At 43.7% G+C, this 13,569-nt stretch overlaps 1 protein-coding gene across 3 annotated transcripts; it reads right to left on the minus strand.

Annotated features, from left to right (window-relative positions):
• Positions 1-520: 520 nt before the first annotated feature.
• On the minus strand, positions 521-10,913 carry LOC139749568 (uncharacterized). Of its 3 annotated transcripts, none has more exons than XM_071663618.1 (7): positions 10,744-10,913; positions 10,499-10,642; positions 4,985-5,155; positions 3,802-3,938; positions 3,533-3,651; positions 2,536-2,599; positions 521-1,176 (listed from the first exon to the last, which is right to left on the minus strand). In XM_071663618.1, the coding sequence occupies exons 5-7, from the start codon at positions 3,632-3,634 to the stop codon at positions 845-847; spliced, it is 498 nt and encodes a 165-aa protein (XP_071519719.1). In that variant the 5' UTR covers positions 3,635-3,651; positions 3,802-3,938; positions 4,985-5,155; positions 10,499-10,642; positions 10,744-10,913; the 3' UTR covers positions 521-844. The 3 variants fall into 3 exon arrangements, with proteins under 3 accessions (XP_071519719.1, XP_071519729.1, XP_071519707.1); XM_071663628.1 differs by having other exon boundaries at positions 10,761-10,898; XM_071663606.1 differs by lacking the exon at positions 3,802-3,938 and having other exon boundaries at positions 10,499-10,911.
• Between the last annotated feature and the right edge of the window lie 2,656 nt (positions 10,914-13,569).

The following is a 13,569-nucleotide window of genomic DNA, read 5'->3' on the forward strand; positions in this document are numbered from 1 at the left end:
GTCGTTTTGAGTTTTCCTTCCTCCAAGAGCTGGCTGATTGTGTCCGTGCCGTTAGTTAGACCTAATAATTCCTGGGAATCTATTGCGTCACATAATTGTTGTGAGGCTGTTGGCAACACAAAGGTGGGTCGATGATATCTATTTCTCTCCTGCACTAGGCTTTACAACTCTCTACCACCTTGACTTTCCTAACAAATAACTTTGCAACTCTTTACCACCTTGACTTTTCTAACAACTAAGACTTATCCCTTTTTGAGAATTAGATCTTCCACTTCCTCAAAAATCTTTTCAAATTATTTTTCATCTCTTGATTTTCTCCCAACCTTTTTCATACAGGCTAAGCCTCGACGTGGACTTTACTTGTGACAGCAGCCTTGAACATAAAGTGGAAAATTATGATAATAACAACCCTGCATGAGGATCAAATACAACACATTGTAAGAAAAAAAAATGATCATAAAGGCCGTTACAGAGTTTGTGTCGTCGTATTTAGTGTGGTGTTTGGGTTGAGATAACAAGCCTTTATTCTTCTTTTATTTTCTAAGCGTGAGACATGGTGTGTGGTGTGTGTTGCCTCTGTGTATGCCTGCAACCGCAACAATGAGACTGCGAACTAATCACATGTCATACTGGCTTTTCCTGAGTATGTTGCACTCCACTACAAGCTTACACCTCAAAAGTATCCTATTTCTCAAACAATTTCTCTTTATATTGATAACAAGAGGTTCGGCTCTTGCTTTCATGGGTAACAACTTTTACTGGGCCATATAAAGGGAGGGAAGGTTTCGTCTCGTTCGCCATTTGACTGAAAACATCAGACGGTCATGTCTCTCAATGATTTTCTTTATCGTCCCCACGTATACTGGTGAGGGTGAGGCCGCACCACCGGTACGTAGGGCGGGGCGAACCACCAACCTCCTGCCCTTCGCCGAGTGTCGTGCAACAAGTGGGCGGCGTTGGTCATGGGAGAAGGGGCGAAGTGGCCGACGTGGAAGAGTCTTCGGACGGCGCTGGCTGGGAGAGACGGATGGAGTGCAGACGAGGCGACGGGAGGAGACAGCGAGCCATGCTCGTGGCGGTAGTGGCCATGGACGGGGTAACGCGGGAAGGTGGTCACGATGGGCACAAATGGTGGTTGGACGCGGTCCTTGAACAGCCACGGCGACACAGCAAACCCTGAAAACATTGAGAAGCAACTTGATATAATCTATTTCGACACTGATATTACCATAGTGTAGGAGGCACATATATCATTACAGTTTGAGATACTTAGTCCCAGTATCCCTACAGTTTCCCAGCACAGATACTAGTAAAGAACTGCTACTGACGTCACTGCAAGATCCACCTACACTTTTGCCGCGAACGCATTTCCAATGGTCACCGACATGGTACGGACAACTATGCCCAAATCAAAGCCATCGTGGGCGAAAGAAAGATCCTGGAAAGTTACCCAGGGCTTGGCAAGCGTCTGTAGGCCTGACTCTCAAAGCAAGAAAGTTTACATCAAAAAAGATTATATCAAGAAGGAAAGAAAGAAGTCAGAGAATTTCAAAGCATCCTCGAGTGGTCGGTCTCCACACAGAAAGCAACACCCAAACGTAATAAGACACATACAAACACTTCACGAGAACCCACAGGAGAGAGAGAGAGAGAGAGAGAGAGAGAGAGAGAGAGAGAGAGAGAGAGAGAGAGAGAGAGAGAGCAATCTGGCCCTGGATCCTGGGGTTACATAACTAAAGCAGCAGTGCTGGCTCACAGCCGCTAACCCTTCCGAGACTCGGGCAGTAGTACCTCCATGTTTAGTGGTTGTCTGACATTCATTACAATTAGCAACAGTGGGTGCCACCTACTACCTACTTATATATATATATATATATATATATATATATATATATATATATATCATAACGGGACAGAGGAGAAAGAATACTTCTCCCCTCCAGTTTTTACTTTTCCAAAAGAAAGAACAGAGAAGGGGGCCATGTGAGGATCTTCCTTCTTAGGCTCGGCCCTCTGTTCTTAACGGTCCTCAGTGGCAACAGTTCTTACTTTCCCCAACAGAGAACATGTCAGTTTTCCTCTTGTTCCTCCGTTCATCTTCAGAGTTTCATTATCGTCTGAAGACTTCAACCTGCAAGTGAGAATGCTACCCACAAGACCCAGTCAGCGGCCACACCTTGGTTTAGCCTGCAGTCACATAATCCAAGTTCTCACTGTAGGTGCGGTTATTGCAACAATAACCAGACTGAAACACTGCGTCCTGATGTTGCAAAACAGTTACACAACTTTCATTACAAATATATATGTCTGACTGGTTTGCCTCTGGCATTTCTCCAGTATCCGAAAAGGAATTTTACTCTCTATCATTTCACTAACCGCAAGGGACATATTTATAAACTTACTTGATACCGAGTACGTCAAGAGCAGTGTAGTTGATAACAATTATCATAACCATCACGGGTATAACGTATTCTGTCATAACGCCTTAATCCTTTGGTGGAGGTATGTCAGACCCGCCTAATGACATCTGCTTACCTATGTCTCTGCCCAAGAAGATCTTCCTCCATATGTCCCTCTTCTTGGCTGCTAGTGCCAGCACCTGCAGAAGACAGATCGTTGATTTATGAACAGATGTTATATTTTTCTAACCCTACAGTAATATCACAGTTTCAACTTGCTCTTGGTTATGTCACGGTAGGATGGGTATTGGAGTTCCCATAAGGGCATTGATAAATGTGTGTACAACAACTGTCAAACTTGCCCATGCATATGGTACAGTGGAGTCAGTTCTACACAAAACAAGCATTATACATTTAGTTAATTTCGTCTACAATCTGTTTCCTAAAAGCAATATATCATTTCTTCTTCAGTCACAGAACTAAAGGAACTCAGGAAATAGAGGTAGGACTCAGATGAAACCTTTTCGGAAGTGTTCAGGTAGACGAAGCTCTCAACTTAGGTGCTTACTAATAAAACACTCACAGCTGCAAGGTCTCACAGGGCTTTATGAAGCTACTGAGACAAACTTGTTTCACTTAGGTCTCACTCAATCACAAAGTGACGGTGGTTGAGAGATAAACTGTTGAGACGAAATCTTTCATTTTGATATATGATACTATACTGGAAATATCTCTAACACATGATATGCTCGGAAAAAAATAAAACTAATGTATATAATCTTATACCAAAGACCGTTCACTTCGAGAGCTGAATCTTTTGGTTCTTCAAAAAGTTATGAAAATATAATGATAAATATTTACCATCATAAGCAGATGAACAAATGGAAACCTATATAAACCTGAATGCACTTAAACATGACTGATCTCCTGTTAAAATATCTAATCTATTTACCAATTTCTTATGTAGTGAGACCTGATGCTCTTTTTTTTTTTTTTTAATCATCTGTAAGCTTTGCTCTGTGCACCGCCTCGTGTCCCATCGCCACTAGCGCGACGCGAGACCTATTATCAGTTACCTACCGTTTACAAGTTGATTATGTTACGAACAGTTTCTAGAAGAAGTTGATCATCACCTGGAAGTATCCATCAAGAGTGAAGGAATGTGAGGGCGCAGCAACCCAGCCCAGCGCGGCCACTGTCGCCATGCACCACCACCAAGCTCGAACTCGCATCATCACGTTACTACTGGACCCTGTTGATATCAGCTGCTCATATGAGACACCTTGTACTGTTATTGCTACTCTACTATAGTTACTAAACAGTGCAAATACACTATGCAAAACATACATCTTTGACACCTAACTGTAACTTAATTCAGCAAAAGCCTAGTTTGATACCGTACCTCAGTTCAATTGCAAAAGCTGCTCAGTAAGCGTGACGATCACACGTAGTCTTCCCACAGGTTTGGTTACATTAATGTAAATGTGTTGGTCCAACCACCTGGAGTATTTCTGAAGGCACGTATCGTTTGGGAGCAGTCTGTAATTTGAAACGGAGTTCGGTTAACTTTTATAACCCCAATACAGCGTGAACCAAGATTGTACCTATCTCGGTCCTGAAGTTTCTAACACGGCAAGTCTATCACACATAAAACCATTAGACATATTAGACACTTAGTCAAGATTAATATTTTGTATTTAGAATGATGTATCATCACAGTCATCTTCAGTAGGGTTGCCATGGTATGTCGGCTGAATGGTAGTGGGTGACCAACAGAATGCAGATATTCATATATACTGCAATGTCTTCAGACTAACTTGGGCAGTACTACGTTAGAAATGCCCTGTACTAGATATCAACTCCTCTCTTTCTGACCAAAATCCATCTCAAATCCATGTAATCATTACAAGATCTGCTTTTCAAGGCTGGGGATAGTGTATAATTGCAGTAAATATCTGTGTACCGCTTCATCGTCTACCTGCGTGATTCACCGCAAGAGCCACATAGCAACACTTCACTTTCGGTGTCACGTTTCCCGTCTCATCCAATTCTGGTCCTGCAACCCGATCCACCTCCACCGATGCTGGTGTTCTCGGCACACCGGGGTCCACAAGATTCTTGGAGACAAGTGATCGATCTAAAACTATCAAAAACTTCATTTTCTCTTAATTATTGTCGTCTAGTTGCCAATAGCAAAATACCCATTCAGTATCACAGCCAAACTCACTTACATTCACCCTAAATCATCATCAGCCCTCAGGTATAGCTATATAATTATCACCTTAGATTTCGTACCTCACAGCCATCCATGTCGCATCACCTTATCAACCACTTTTCTCTCTCACTTATCATACTGCTCCTGAATCGCCTCTCCCAAGTCTCGTTTTACTCCATAATGTCCTTCCAGCAAGAAATGACAGGAAAGTACGGCTACTTTCAAAACGGCAATGGACTTCGAGAGAGAGAGAGAGAGAGAGAGAGAGAGAGAGAGAGAGAGAGAGAGAGAGAGAGAGAGAGAGAGAGAGAGAGAGAGAGAGAGAGGTTTGGAATTTCATCTCGTAATGGCATAAAGCTATGAGCCGTACCTTGTATGGCAGAAGCCAACTCTGCTGCCAGAGGTCAGGTGTGGAAGGCCGAGCCGTGCTAGCAGCGGCGCCCGGGGCATCCCACCGCCGCCTCCACCTGCTGTTTCTGCTGCTACTCCCCGCGTGCCACTTCCACTGGCTCCTGACAGCACTACTCCAGCATCACGATGTCTGCACAGGGAGAACAACACGAAAAATCTGTCAGCTTGATAACTTTATTAAGCACCCAATAAACTTGAGTGTATACATTTTCTTGTTCTTCCTGAACTTTGGTCTCAACCCATCTGTCACGCGCCCTCTTTTTCAGGCCCCTGCATCTTCTTGACCGCCTGTCTCTTTCTTCTGTACATCTCACAGTCACTCGTAATTTTTCGCTTAAGGTAATGGCCATACTCCTCACGTTTCTTTTTCACAAGCAGTCTAACTTTCTCGTTTCACCCTTTCTTAAACGGTCAATCCCATATCATTCATGACACGCACTTCATCCACACCTGTAAGCAATGCTTTCCTAAATGCTTTCCTTCCTAGCCCACTTCCCTAGTTTAGGTTACCCTCACCTGATGACATTCTTTCCCTAGTCTCTCGTGGTATCTACGAACGAAACCCTTTTCCGAGCTCTCTCGTTTTCACCACCCTCCTCCTACCCATGTCATTCCTTCTTCCTAAAGCCACCACAAAATCTCCACATTCGCCTCCATCTAGAAATAATCAGATATTCCACCACCTGCCATTCTCAGCACATTCTCATCCAACAGCGCGTCCTTTGCACGCTTGACACTAACCCCACGCACACGTGTACTTGTGTATGTACTTTTATTTCACTTTTAACTAGGCATTCGCAATCAACAATGATGTTTCAGCACAAGTCGATAAGTTCATATCACTTTCATCTCCAGTCGATACCCCGGCTCCCGTCAACTATACCACTGACCAAACGCCCTGATGCGCGGTCCTCACTTGTGATCGTCCACTGATCACCCTCCTCAAGGTTATGGGTTGTGTCAGTGCTGATGGAGATCCGGTCCCCTAACCAAGTACATAATGATACTAATTTCCACAATTAACTATAATGAGAACGATGAGATGAAACCACATACATAAGGGCTACGTTTCACGTCTGAGCGGTATCACCAATGAGCCACCTTATCTCCGGTCACATTCTACAAGAGCCACAGGCTGGCCACGGAGATAGTGTGGGCCACATCCAGTAATCTGGTCGTGCTACAGATGCAGCCCGTGTGGGTCATAGTAGAACACCACAACCCGCCTCGCCCCTGCACATCACAGCTGGGTCATACAAGAACGTCACTAGTGCTACACTACCCCGTCTACCACGGTGGCTGTGGCTGTGACTGAGGTGAGGCGCCATGGCCGAGTGCTGAGACGCCCAGGCCTTGTGTCTGAAGGTGGCTTAGCTACGTGTGTGTGTGTGTGTGTGTGTGTGTGTGTGTGTGTGCATCATGTATAATCCGGCAGCATGACAGTGTGTGACGAGGTGGACTGAGCGCGTGTGAAGCACCTGAGACATGAACCATGAGTAGGTCTCCCGGCAGTGATCATATGGGTTAAGGCGTCATGGCCGTGTAATGAGGAGGCCTTAGCGAGAGGGGTGAGGTAGTGTAGTCGCGTGGTGAGACGGTACCACTGTGCGTGGTGGAGGGCGTGGCCACGAGTGCTGAGGAGTCATGGCAATTTCGTCCCGTCACGTGGCCTGCCTGGCCTTTTGTGTTGAGGTGGCGTGGCCGTGGTATGGAGGTGGTATGGCTGTAAATTGAGGGTGGAATGGGCATGTGATGAGGCGGTGTGGTCGTGTGCGACAGGGAGGGCGTGGCTGAGTGGTGAGGTAGCGTGGTCTTGTATGGTCAGGCGGTGTGGCTGAGTATGGTAGGAAGATATGCCCGTGTGTAGTAATGTGGCGTGGTGGTGGTCTGTATGGGGTGAGGCGACGTGGACGTACATATGTACGGCGAGCCCGCGCGGCTTGTCCTCACAACCACCGAGGCCAGACAAAAGTCGTGTGGCGTTTATTGTTCCATGATGATGAGGAGGGAAGATGAAACCACAAAATGACACCCCTTGTGGCTCGTGTTCTGTACACCAACATGATGTGTGTGTGTGTGTGTGTGTGTGTGTGTGTGGAGTGGGGGCAAGGTATAACTATACGACTGTGAAGTGCAGCAGTTTGTCTCGGACAACACTAACATAACTTAGTAGGGTTTGAAATCCCAGCAGCTTCTCAACGGGTTAAGCATTGCCATTGTCAGTACTGTTGGCTGATGGGAAGACTGTACAGTTAAGATCTGAGTGACTGGTACAGCAAGAGGCGGTGGGTGGTGGTCCCAGGCGATTGGCTGCGTAATGAGGCTCGGGTTACTGTGTTCTCGCGAAGGTTAGAAAAGCTCTGATTCAACACCAAGGTCCACCTTCGGGTAACTTGGCGGATCTAAGCATCATACAGCTTAATTCAAACTTATGAGTTTTACAAACTGGCTCTATATAAATACCTGCTATGGAACATTATGCATTACCTTCAAAGTCTCGCAGTTACATCCGATACTAAGTTGAGCTCATTTCAGAAATGAGAGCTATACATGTGTGCAATATGTTAGCTTTTACCAGGTTGGCAGGTGGTTCTCTGCAACATCTACGGCTAAAAATGATCAGTCGGACACTGCAACTTTTTAGAATTTACAGTAAATGATATGAGTGTGAATCAGAAACCGAATGTAGCAAAAACGTCATATTTTGTTGAGCAGATGTTGATAGGAACACACCGTGGGCGACTCCTGGCTAACTGGCGGTGGGTGGGTTACGGTGCGAGCGAAGCTTAAGTCAGGCATGGGTAGTGGCTGTGCTGACGTCATGCATCGTGTTGATGATTGTTAGAAGACAGTGCCAGGCAGCAGGAACTGGCGGGGGAAGACATAGGCCAAGATATAATGACGCGAAATTGAAAGATGAAGTCAACTTCCTTTTACTTGTTCGATGCGCTCGGTCTACCTGACATGGGCTATCATTATACCCGCAGCCGAATCCCACGATTTTTTTCTTTTATGATAACCGACATGGCATAAGCCCTATTGATGGCCATCTCTGATGAGGAAAATAAATGAGATTAGTCATAGCTCCTAAAGTGTTTGTAGACAAGGTAGAAAGGCTGCAGACGCAGGGAAAGACGAGAGAAGGAAGAATTCCAAAGAATATCACTGTTCGAGCAAAGAAGGTCTCAAAGTGGTCAAACCTAATGTTGCTGGTCTACACACACAAACTACGAGAAGCAGCAGCCAGAGGAATGCAACAAGCCCAAGTCATACCGGAGGGACACATGCAGACAGCTCAAAAACAGCAGAGGCAGGGACAATACTTGCATGATAAAGTAAGGTTATGAGCATCACGGCGGCCGGAAAAGGACGGTCTGAAGAGAGGCGATAGCTCTAGAAATACTAAGGCTGAAGGTTTTAATTCCACTTTGGCTAAGTGAAAGGCGGATTAAAACCCAACCCAGATATGCAACCAGGGCTCCATACTGGGGTGAATAAAACACATGTAACTGTGGTACAGCATAAGCTGGGGAATAGTTATGACACCTGTACAACATTCATAGCGTTTACGAAACAGAATCTGTTTTGTTCCTAGGAACGTGTTTCTAAGAGAGGGTGGAGGCTATGGTTACGTCCATTTGTAAGTTACTGCAGGGATGAACTGTAGTGCTTTGAAATTTAACTGCAAGAAACAAGTGACGTTTCTGCAGAAGCACAGGGAAAAATTGGGTCATTGCACTACGAATCTTAGCTAAGACTTCCTTCTCCGTTTCAAGATATTGTTCGATTGAAAGAGATTATTCAACTCAAAGAACCAGTAATATCGTGAGGAAGAGGAAAATGAGTCGAAGTGTGTCGAGTGGAATCGTCATAAGACTGAAGAAAGAGGTTGAAGATGGGGAGGGAAAAAATGAAGAAAAGAGAGTAGGCGACAGGACAGAACCCCGAGGGAGACCATTGTTGACAAGGTAAGAGGGAGAGGGTGTTCCATCAACAGCGAACGCAATAGGTCAACTAGGGTGAGAGGAATGCATGAGGGAAAGAAAAGACACAGAAAAGTGAAAAGAAGGAAGTTTATGAGGAAAAACTACGTCACATCCCTTTCAGATGTTGTGCTGATACAGAGGGGTTACGGTCACCAAAATCATTGACAAACGAGGAAGACAGATGAGTAAAAAGGTGAGAGGATCACCAATAGATCTTGTACTGGGAATGTCATACTGGTGATCTAAAAGAATTTCAAAACCTTTGGAGACAACAAAAGTGAGAGCGATGGGGCGATAGTTGGAGAAACTAGAATTCCTTTCATGAAGTTGGGCTACACCATGGCATGCTTGCAAGAAGGGAAAGATTTGGTTTAAAGACAAATAAATCAGTTGAGAAAGATCGGAGGCACACTCCTTTAGGGGATAAGGATGCACGCCATCCAGACCATACACCTTGCCGACCACTCGTATAGCTCGTAGAGTAATTGAAAGACCCAGCGAAGGACAACACGTCGGGTCAATGGTTAGAAAACTCGAACGGAATCATCCAAAGCAGAGTTACAAGAGAATAAGATGCTAAATAGAGCAGCTTTACCCGTGGGAGAGTAAACATGGAGAAGGAAAACAACCGCGTAGAAAATTTCTGCTCGTAACGTTGATGGTGAAACAGCGTGGAAAAAAAAGAAAAAGAAAAGGGTAGGAGGCCAGGAGGGAGGATGACTGGCCCCTTCCTACACCTCGCGCTCTACAGAAAAAATACACAAAAAATTGTCACACTCTATGGCTTCACGTATTCCTACACACCTGTTCTTGGGCGAGTTGTTAGGTCTAAGTCTACCCTCAGATGGCTCACAGGTCCTCGGCTCCGGCAAAATTGAGTGATAAAAGGCTTCCCCGTGCACTGGACCGGAGAATTATCATCACGAATTTGCTATGTTCATTGGTTTAAAGCTGTGGATATGATAAGAAGTCGTTGCCGTACTTGCCTGAGTGATGGTTAAGTAATATCTTACTGTTTTTCTTACTAGAAAGAGACTCGGTTTATTACAAACATTCTGACAGTATTTTGCTTTTTTGTCGTCACTTTAAAGAAGGTTTGCAGATTTTTTTCTTCAAACACCCCAGCGATCTGCGTCATTCAAAAATATAGCAGTTGAAATATGAAAAACTCACCAGATAATGACAAAGAAATATGAATATCCTACGCTTTGGCGTCACTGAACAATTATATCTGAAAGATGCTGAGTTGTGAGGAGTGAGGCGTCATCTCGCCATTCAGATTACCAACACTAATTTACGCATCCTTGGCTCAGTAACGCTGCCTGCCTCTTCACCAGTAAACACAACTACGATACGGAAACGTGCTAGTGGGATACCGACGATCATTACTGACATACAAAGTTTGTAAAGATATGATATATCTTTAAACATTTAGTTTACAAAGACAGAAACTTTTGACAACAGGATAATGACGAAGAAACACTTACCTCGTGGTGGAGTCACTACTCGGAGTTGCTTTAGTGGCACTGACCGTGAAGCACCAGGATCAGGCAGCGTCAATACCCAGAGGCCAATTCAATACCCAGCTTCAGGAGGTACTCTTGCAAGGAACAACATGCTTCGTGGAGAGTCTGAAAAAGTATCACCTTTGAAGCATCACTGAGATGGTACTCACGGTTGAATAAATCCCTATTCCAAGCACTGTTATATATGAAACATGTGTGGTATGCACTAGATATCTGCGTGTACTGCTTCTGTGGACTCCAGGCTTTGGTCTCTCATGGTGTGAGCCCGAAGCTCCCTGAGACTCGCCGGGCGGGTGAGGAGGGACGCTGAGCCGCGTCTGGCTGCAGACTGCCGCTGGCGGGACAGCGTAGGCCTGTGTGGCAGGGGATCTCGGCCCAGGTGAAGGTTACAGCGGTCATAGGCTACATCAGGAAGCCTCTCTCACACTCCCACACATCATCCCCACCGCCCCGGGGTAAGGAGGCCGCCCATACGCCTACCCACCTTCACTGCCCAACCAGGAATGTAGGTTAATCTGATAATCTCATCCATATTTACCAAGGAGATGTGAACATGACGGTTTTTGTAGGATATGGAAGAAGGGAAAAGCCCAGTGGATCCGCTGACCATGGAAGATGGATGTTTACTGATCACATGATTATTCCTGGAAGTACTCAGTCGTGTAGGGTCATTCTGGAGAAACCAGATTAGATAAGGGAGTAATGAAATGTAATACACAACTTAAGAAGTATTTTTCTCGACTCAGTTAATACAGCTTGTACAGATTAATGAACATACAGATCCAATTAAAAAAAAGTACATTTGATATGATATAGATCTAAAATTTACTATCAATGTGTTAATCATTTCATCATTTCAGTTTCGTTCAGAAGTTTTTTTGCCAATGAATTTTCTTAAGAAAAATAGAAATCAGTATGAAAATTTTTGTTTCAGCACTTTGAAAATAGTTATGTCTTTTAGATACGGATATAACTCCGGTCCAAGTGACGGCTAGGCATCTGACAGACGGAACGATGTACACTGTGTGGACAGACCAGCAAGACTGGCTGTTGCCAGGAGTCTTGCAAGACTCGTGGTAACGCTACCCTATAGGAGTCACCTCTACCACAATCCGCAGACGATAGTGATACGAAAATGCTACATTTTCAGAAACTCATTTTCTCTGACAGGACTAAACCCTTCCACCCAATCAAAATCTATTGATTATGTATCAGCCTTAACTCTGTTCCCATCTACTTAAGCTCAGTTAAGCCCATGCAGCCTTTCAGGTTCGTATACATAAATCGGCACTTTATATCAAGTAAGCCAAAGTGAACATGGACTTCCACACATTTGAAAATACTGAAAAATTTCTCACTTTGCACATCAAGTTGATGCTAGTGAGATTAACGTTTCCATTCACATCTTCACACAAAGAATCGATCCATTGTTCACGATCAGTTACCCATCCCCTACACAGTCATATCGGATATTGTTTACATGAGGAAGACAGACACCAGGATGCCTGATTGGCTCACGACTAGGTTGTCTGGTAAAAAAGGAAAAGGGAGTTTAACATGACAAGAAAATCTAGTTACGCTCAGCAGTTTTTTTTTTTTTAAGCTATCACCGACTCCCGCTGCTGCACATTAGCACTTCTGGGCCTAGGAACGATCCCTGTGGCACACCACTCGTTATGTCTAGCTAATCTGTGGCTTCGACGTCTAAAACTACACGCTGCTTTCTTCTGGTAAGCCAGTCTCTGATCCATGTACAGAATTCTTAACCGATTCCGTGTGCTTGAAGTTTATGTAAAAGTCTCTTGCGAGGTATCTTATCGAAAGCCTTAGGCGTGTCACTCTTCGTAGGAGGCATTCCTCTGTAATGGTTACAAGAAACTATCCCTTGATCATTATGTGGCGGAATAATCAATGTCATCGTCCAGCTATCAAGCAAAAGATCAGTTTAGCAGACTGTCATACACATTATCGAATCTGTGGGAAGGAGGTTAATTGTGTGAGCAATAAAAGAGAACAAATAGGAACATCGGTGAAGGGGCAAATGGATTACAATTTTGCGCGTGATCAAGAATATTCCTATAAGTCCATGGGGAAAATGAAACACGATAAGTTCCCAAGTGCACTTTCGTGTAATAATCACATCATCAGGAGAGACACAAGCGAGAAGTATAACAGTCAGTTGATATACATCGAAGTGACGTAGCTAGGACGCCATTTGGTAAACATGCGATTGTCCAAGACGGACACGAAAGTGCACTTGGGAACTTATCGCGTTTCATTTTCTCCGTGGACTCATAGGTATATATATATATATATATATATATATATATATATATATATATATATATATATACATATATATATTATTTATATTTATCTATTTTGCTCTGTCGCTGTCTCCCGCGTTAGCGAGGTAGCGCAAGGAAACAGACGAAAGAATGGCCCAACCCACCCACATACACATGTATATACATACACGTCCACACACGCACATATACATACCTATACATTTCAACGTATATACATATATATGTATATATATATATATATATATATATATATATATATATATATATATATATATATATATATATATATATATACACACACACACACACACAGACATATACATGTCTGAGGAAAGATTGACAAAGAGGATATATATATATATATATATATATATATATATATATATATATATATATATATATATATATATATATATATATTATCCCTGGGGATAGGGGAGAAAGAATACTTCCCACGTATTCCCTGCGTGTCGTAGAAGGCGACTAAAAGGGGAGGGAGCGGGGGGCTGGAAATCCTCCCCTCTCGTTTTTTTTTTTTTTCCAAAAGAAGGAACAGAGAATTGGGCCAGGTGAGGGTATTCCCTCAAGGCCCAGTCCTCTGTTCTTAACGCTACCTCGCTAATGCGGGAAATGGCGAATAGTTTGAAAGAAAAAAAAATATATTATATATATATATATATATATATATATATATATATATATATATATATATATATATATATA

Source organism: Panulirus ornatus, chromosome 1 (assembly GCF_036320965.1).
Source record: "Panulirus ornatus isolate Po-2019 chromosome 1, ASM3632096v1, whole genome shotgun sequence".
In the NCBI taxonomy this organism is placed as follows: domain Eukaryota; kingdom Metazoa; phylum Arthropoda; class Malacostraca; order Decapoda; family Palinuridae; genus Panulirus; species Panulirus ornatus.

What these genes read in the sequence shown, in the direction of transcription:
- LOC139749568 (XM_071663618.1), bottom strand. Translation starts at nt 3,634, where the DNA reads ATGATGCGAGTTCGAGCTTGGTGGTGGTGCATGGCGACAGTGGCCGCG. An exon ending in CTCTTGATGGATACTTCCAG is followed by an intron (nt 2,600 to 3,532) that starts GTGATGATCAAC and finishes TGTCTTCTGCAG; the next exon opens with GTGCTGGCACTAGCAGCCAA. An exon ending in CTTCTTGGGCAGAGACATAG is followed by an intron (nt 1,177 to 2,535) that starts GTAAGCAGATGT and finishes CAATGTTTTCAG; the next exon opens with GGTTTGCTGTGTCGCCGTGG.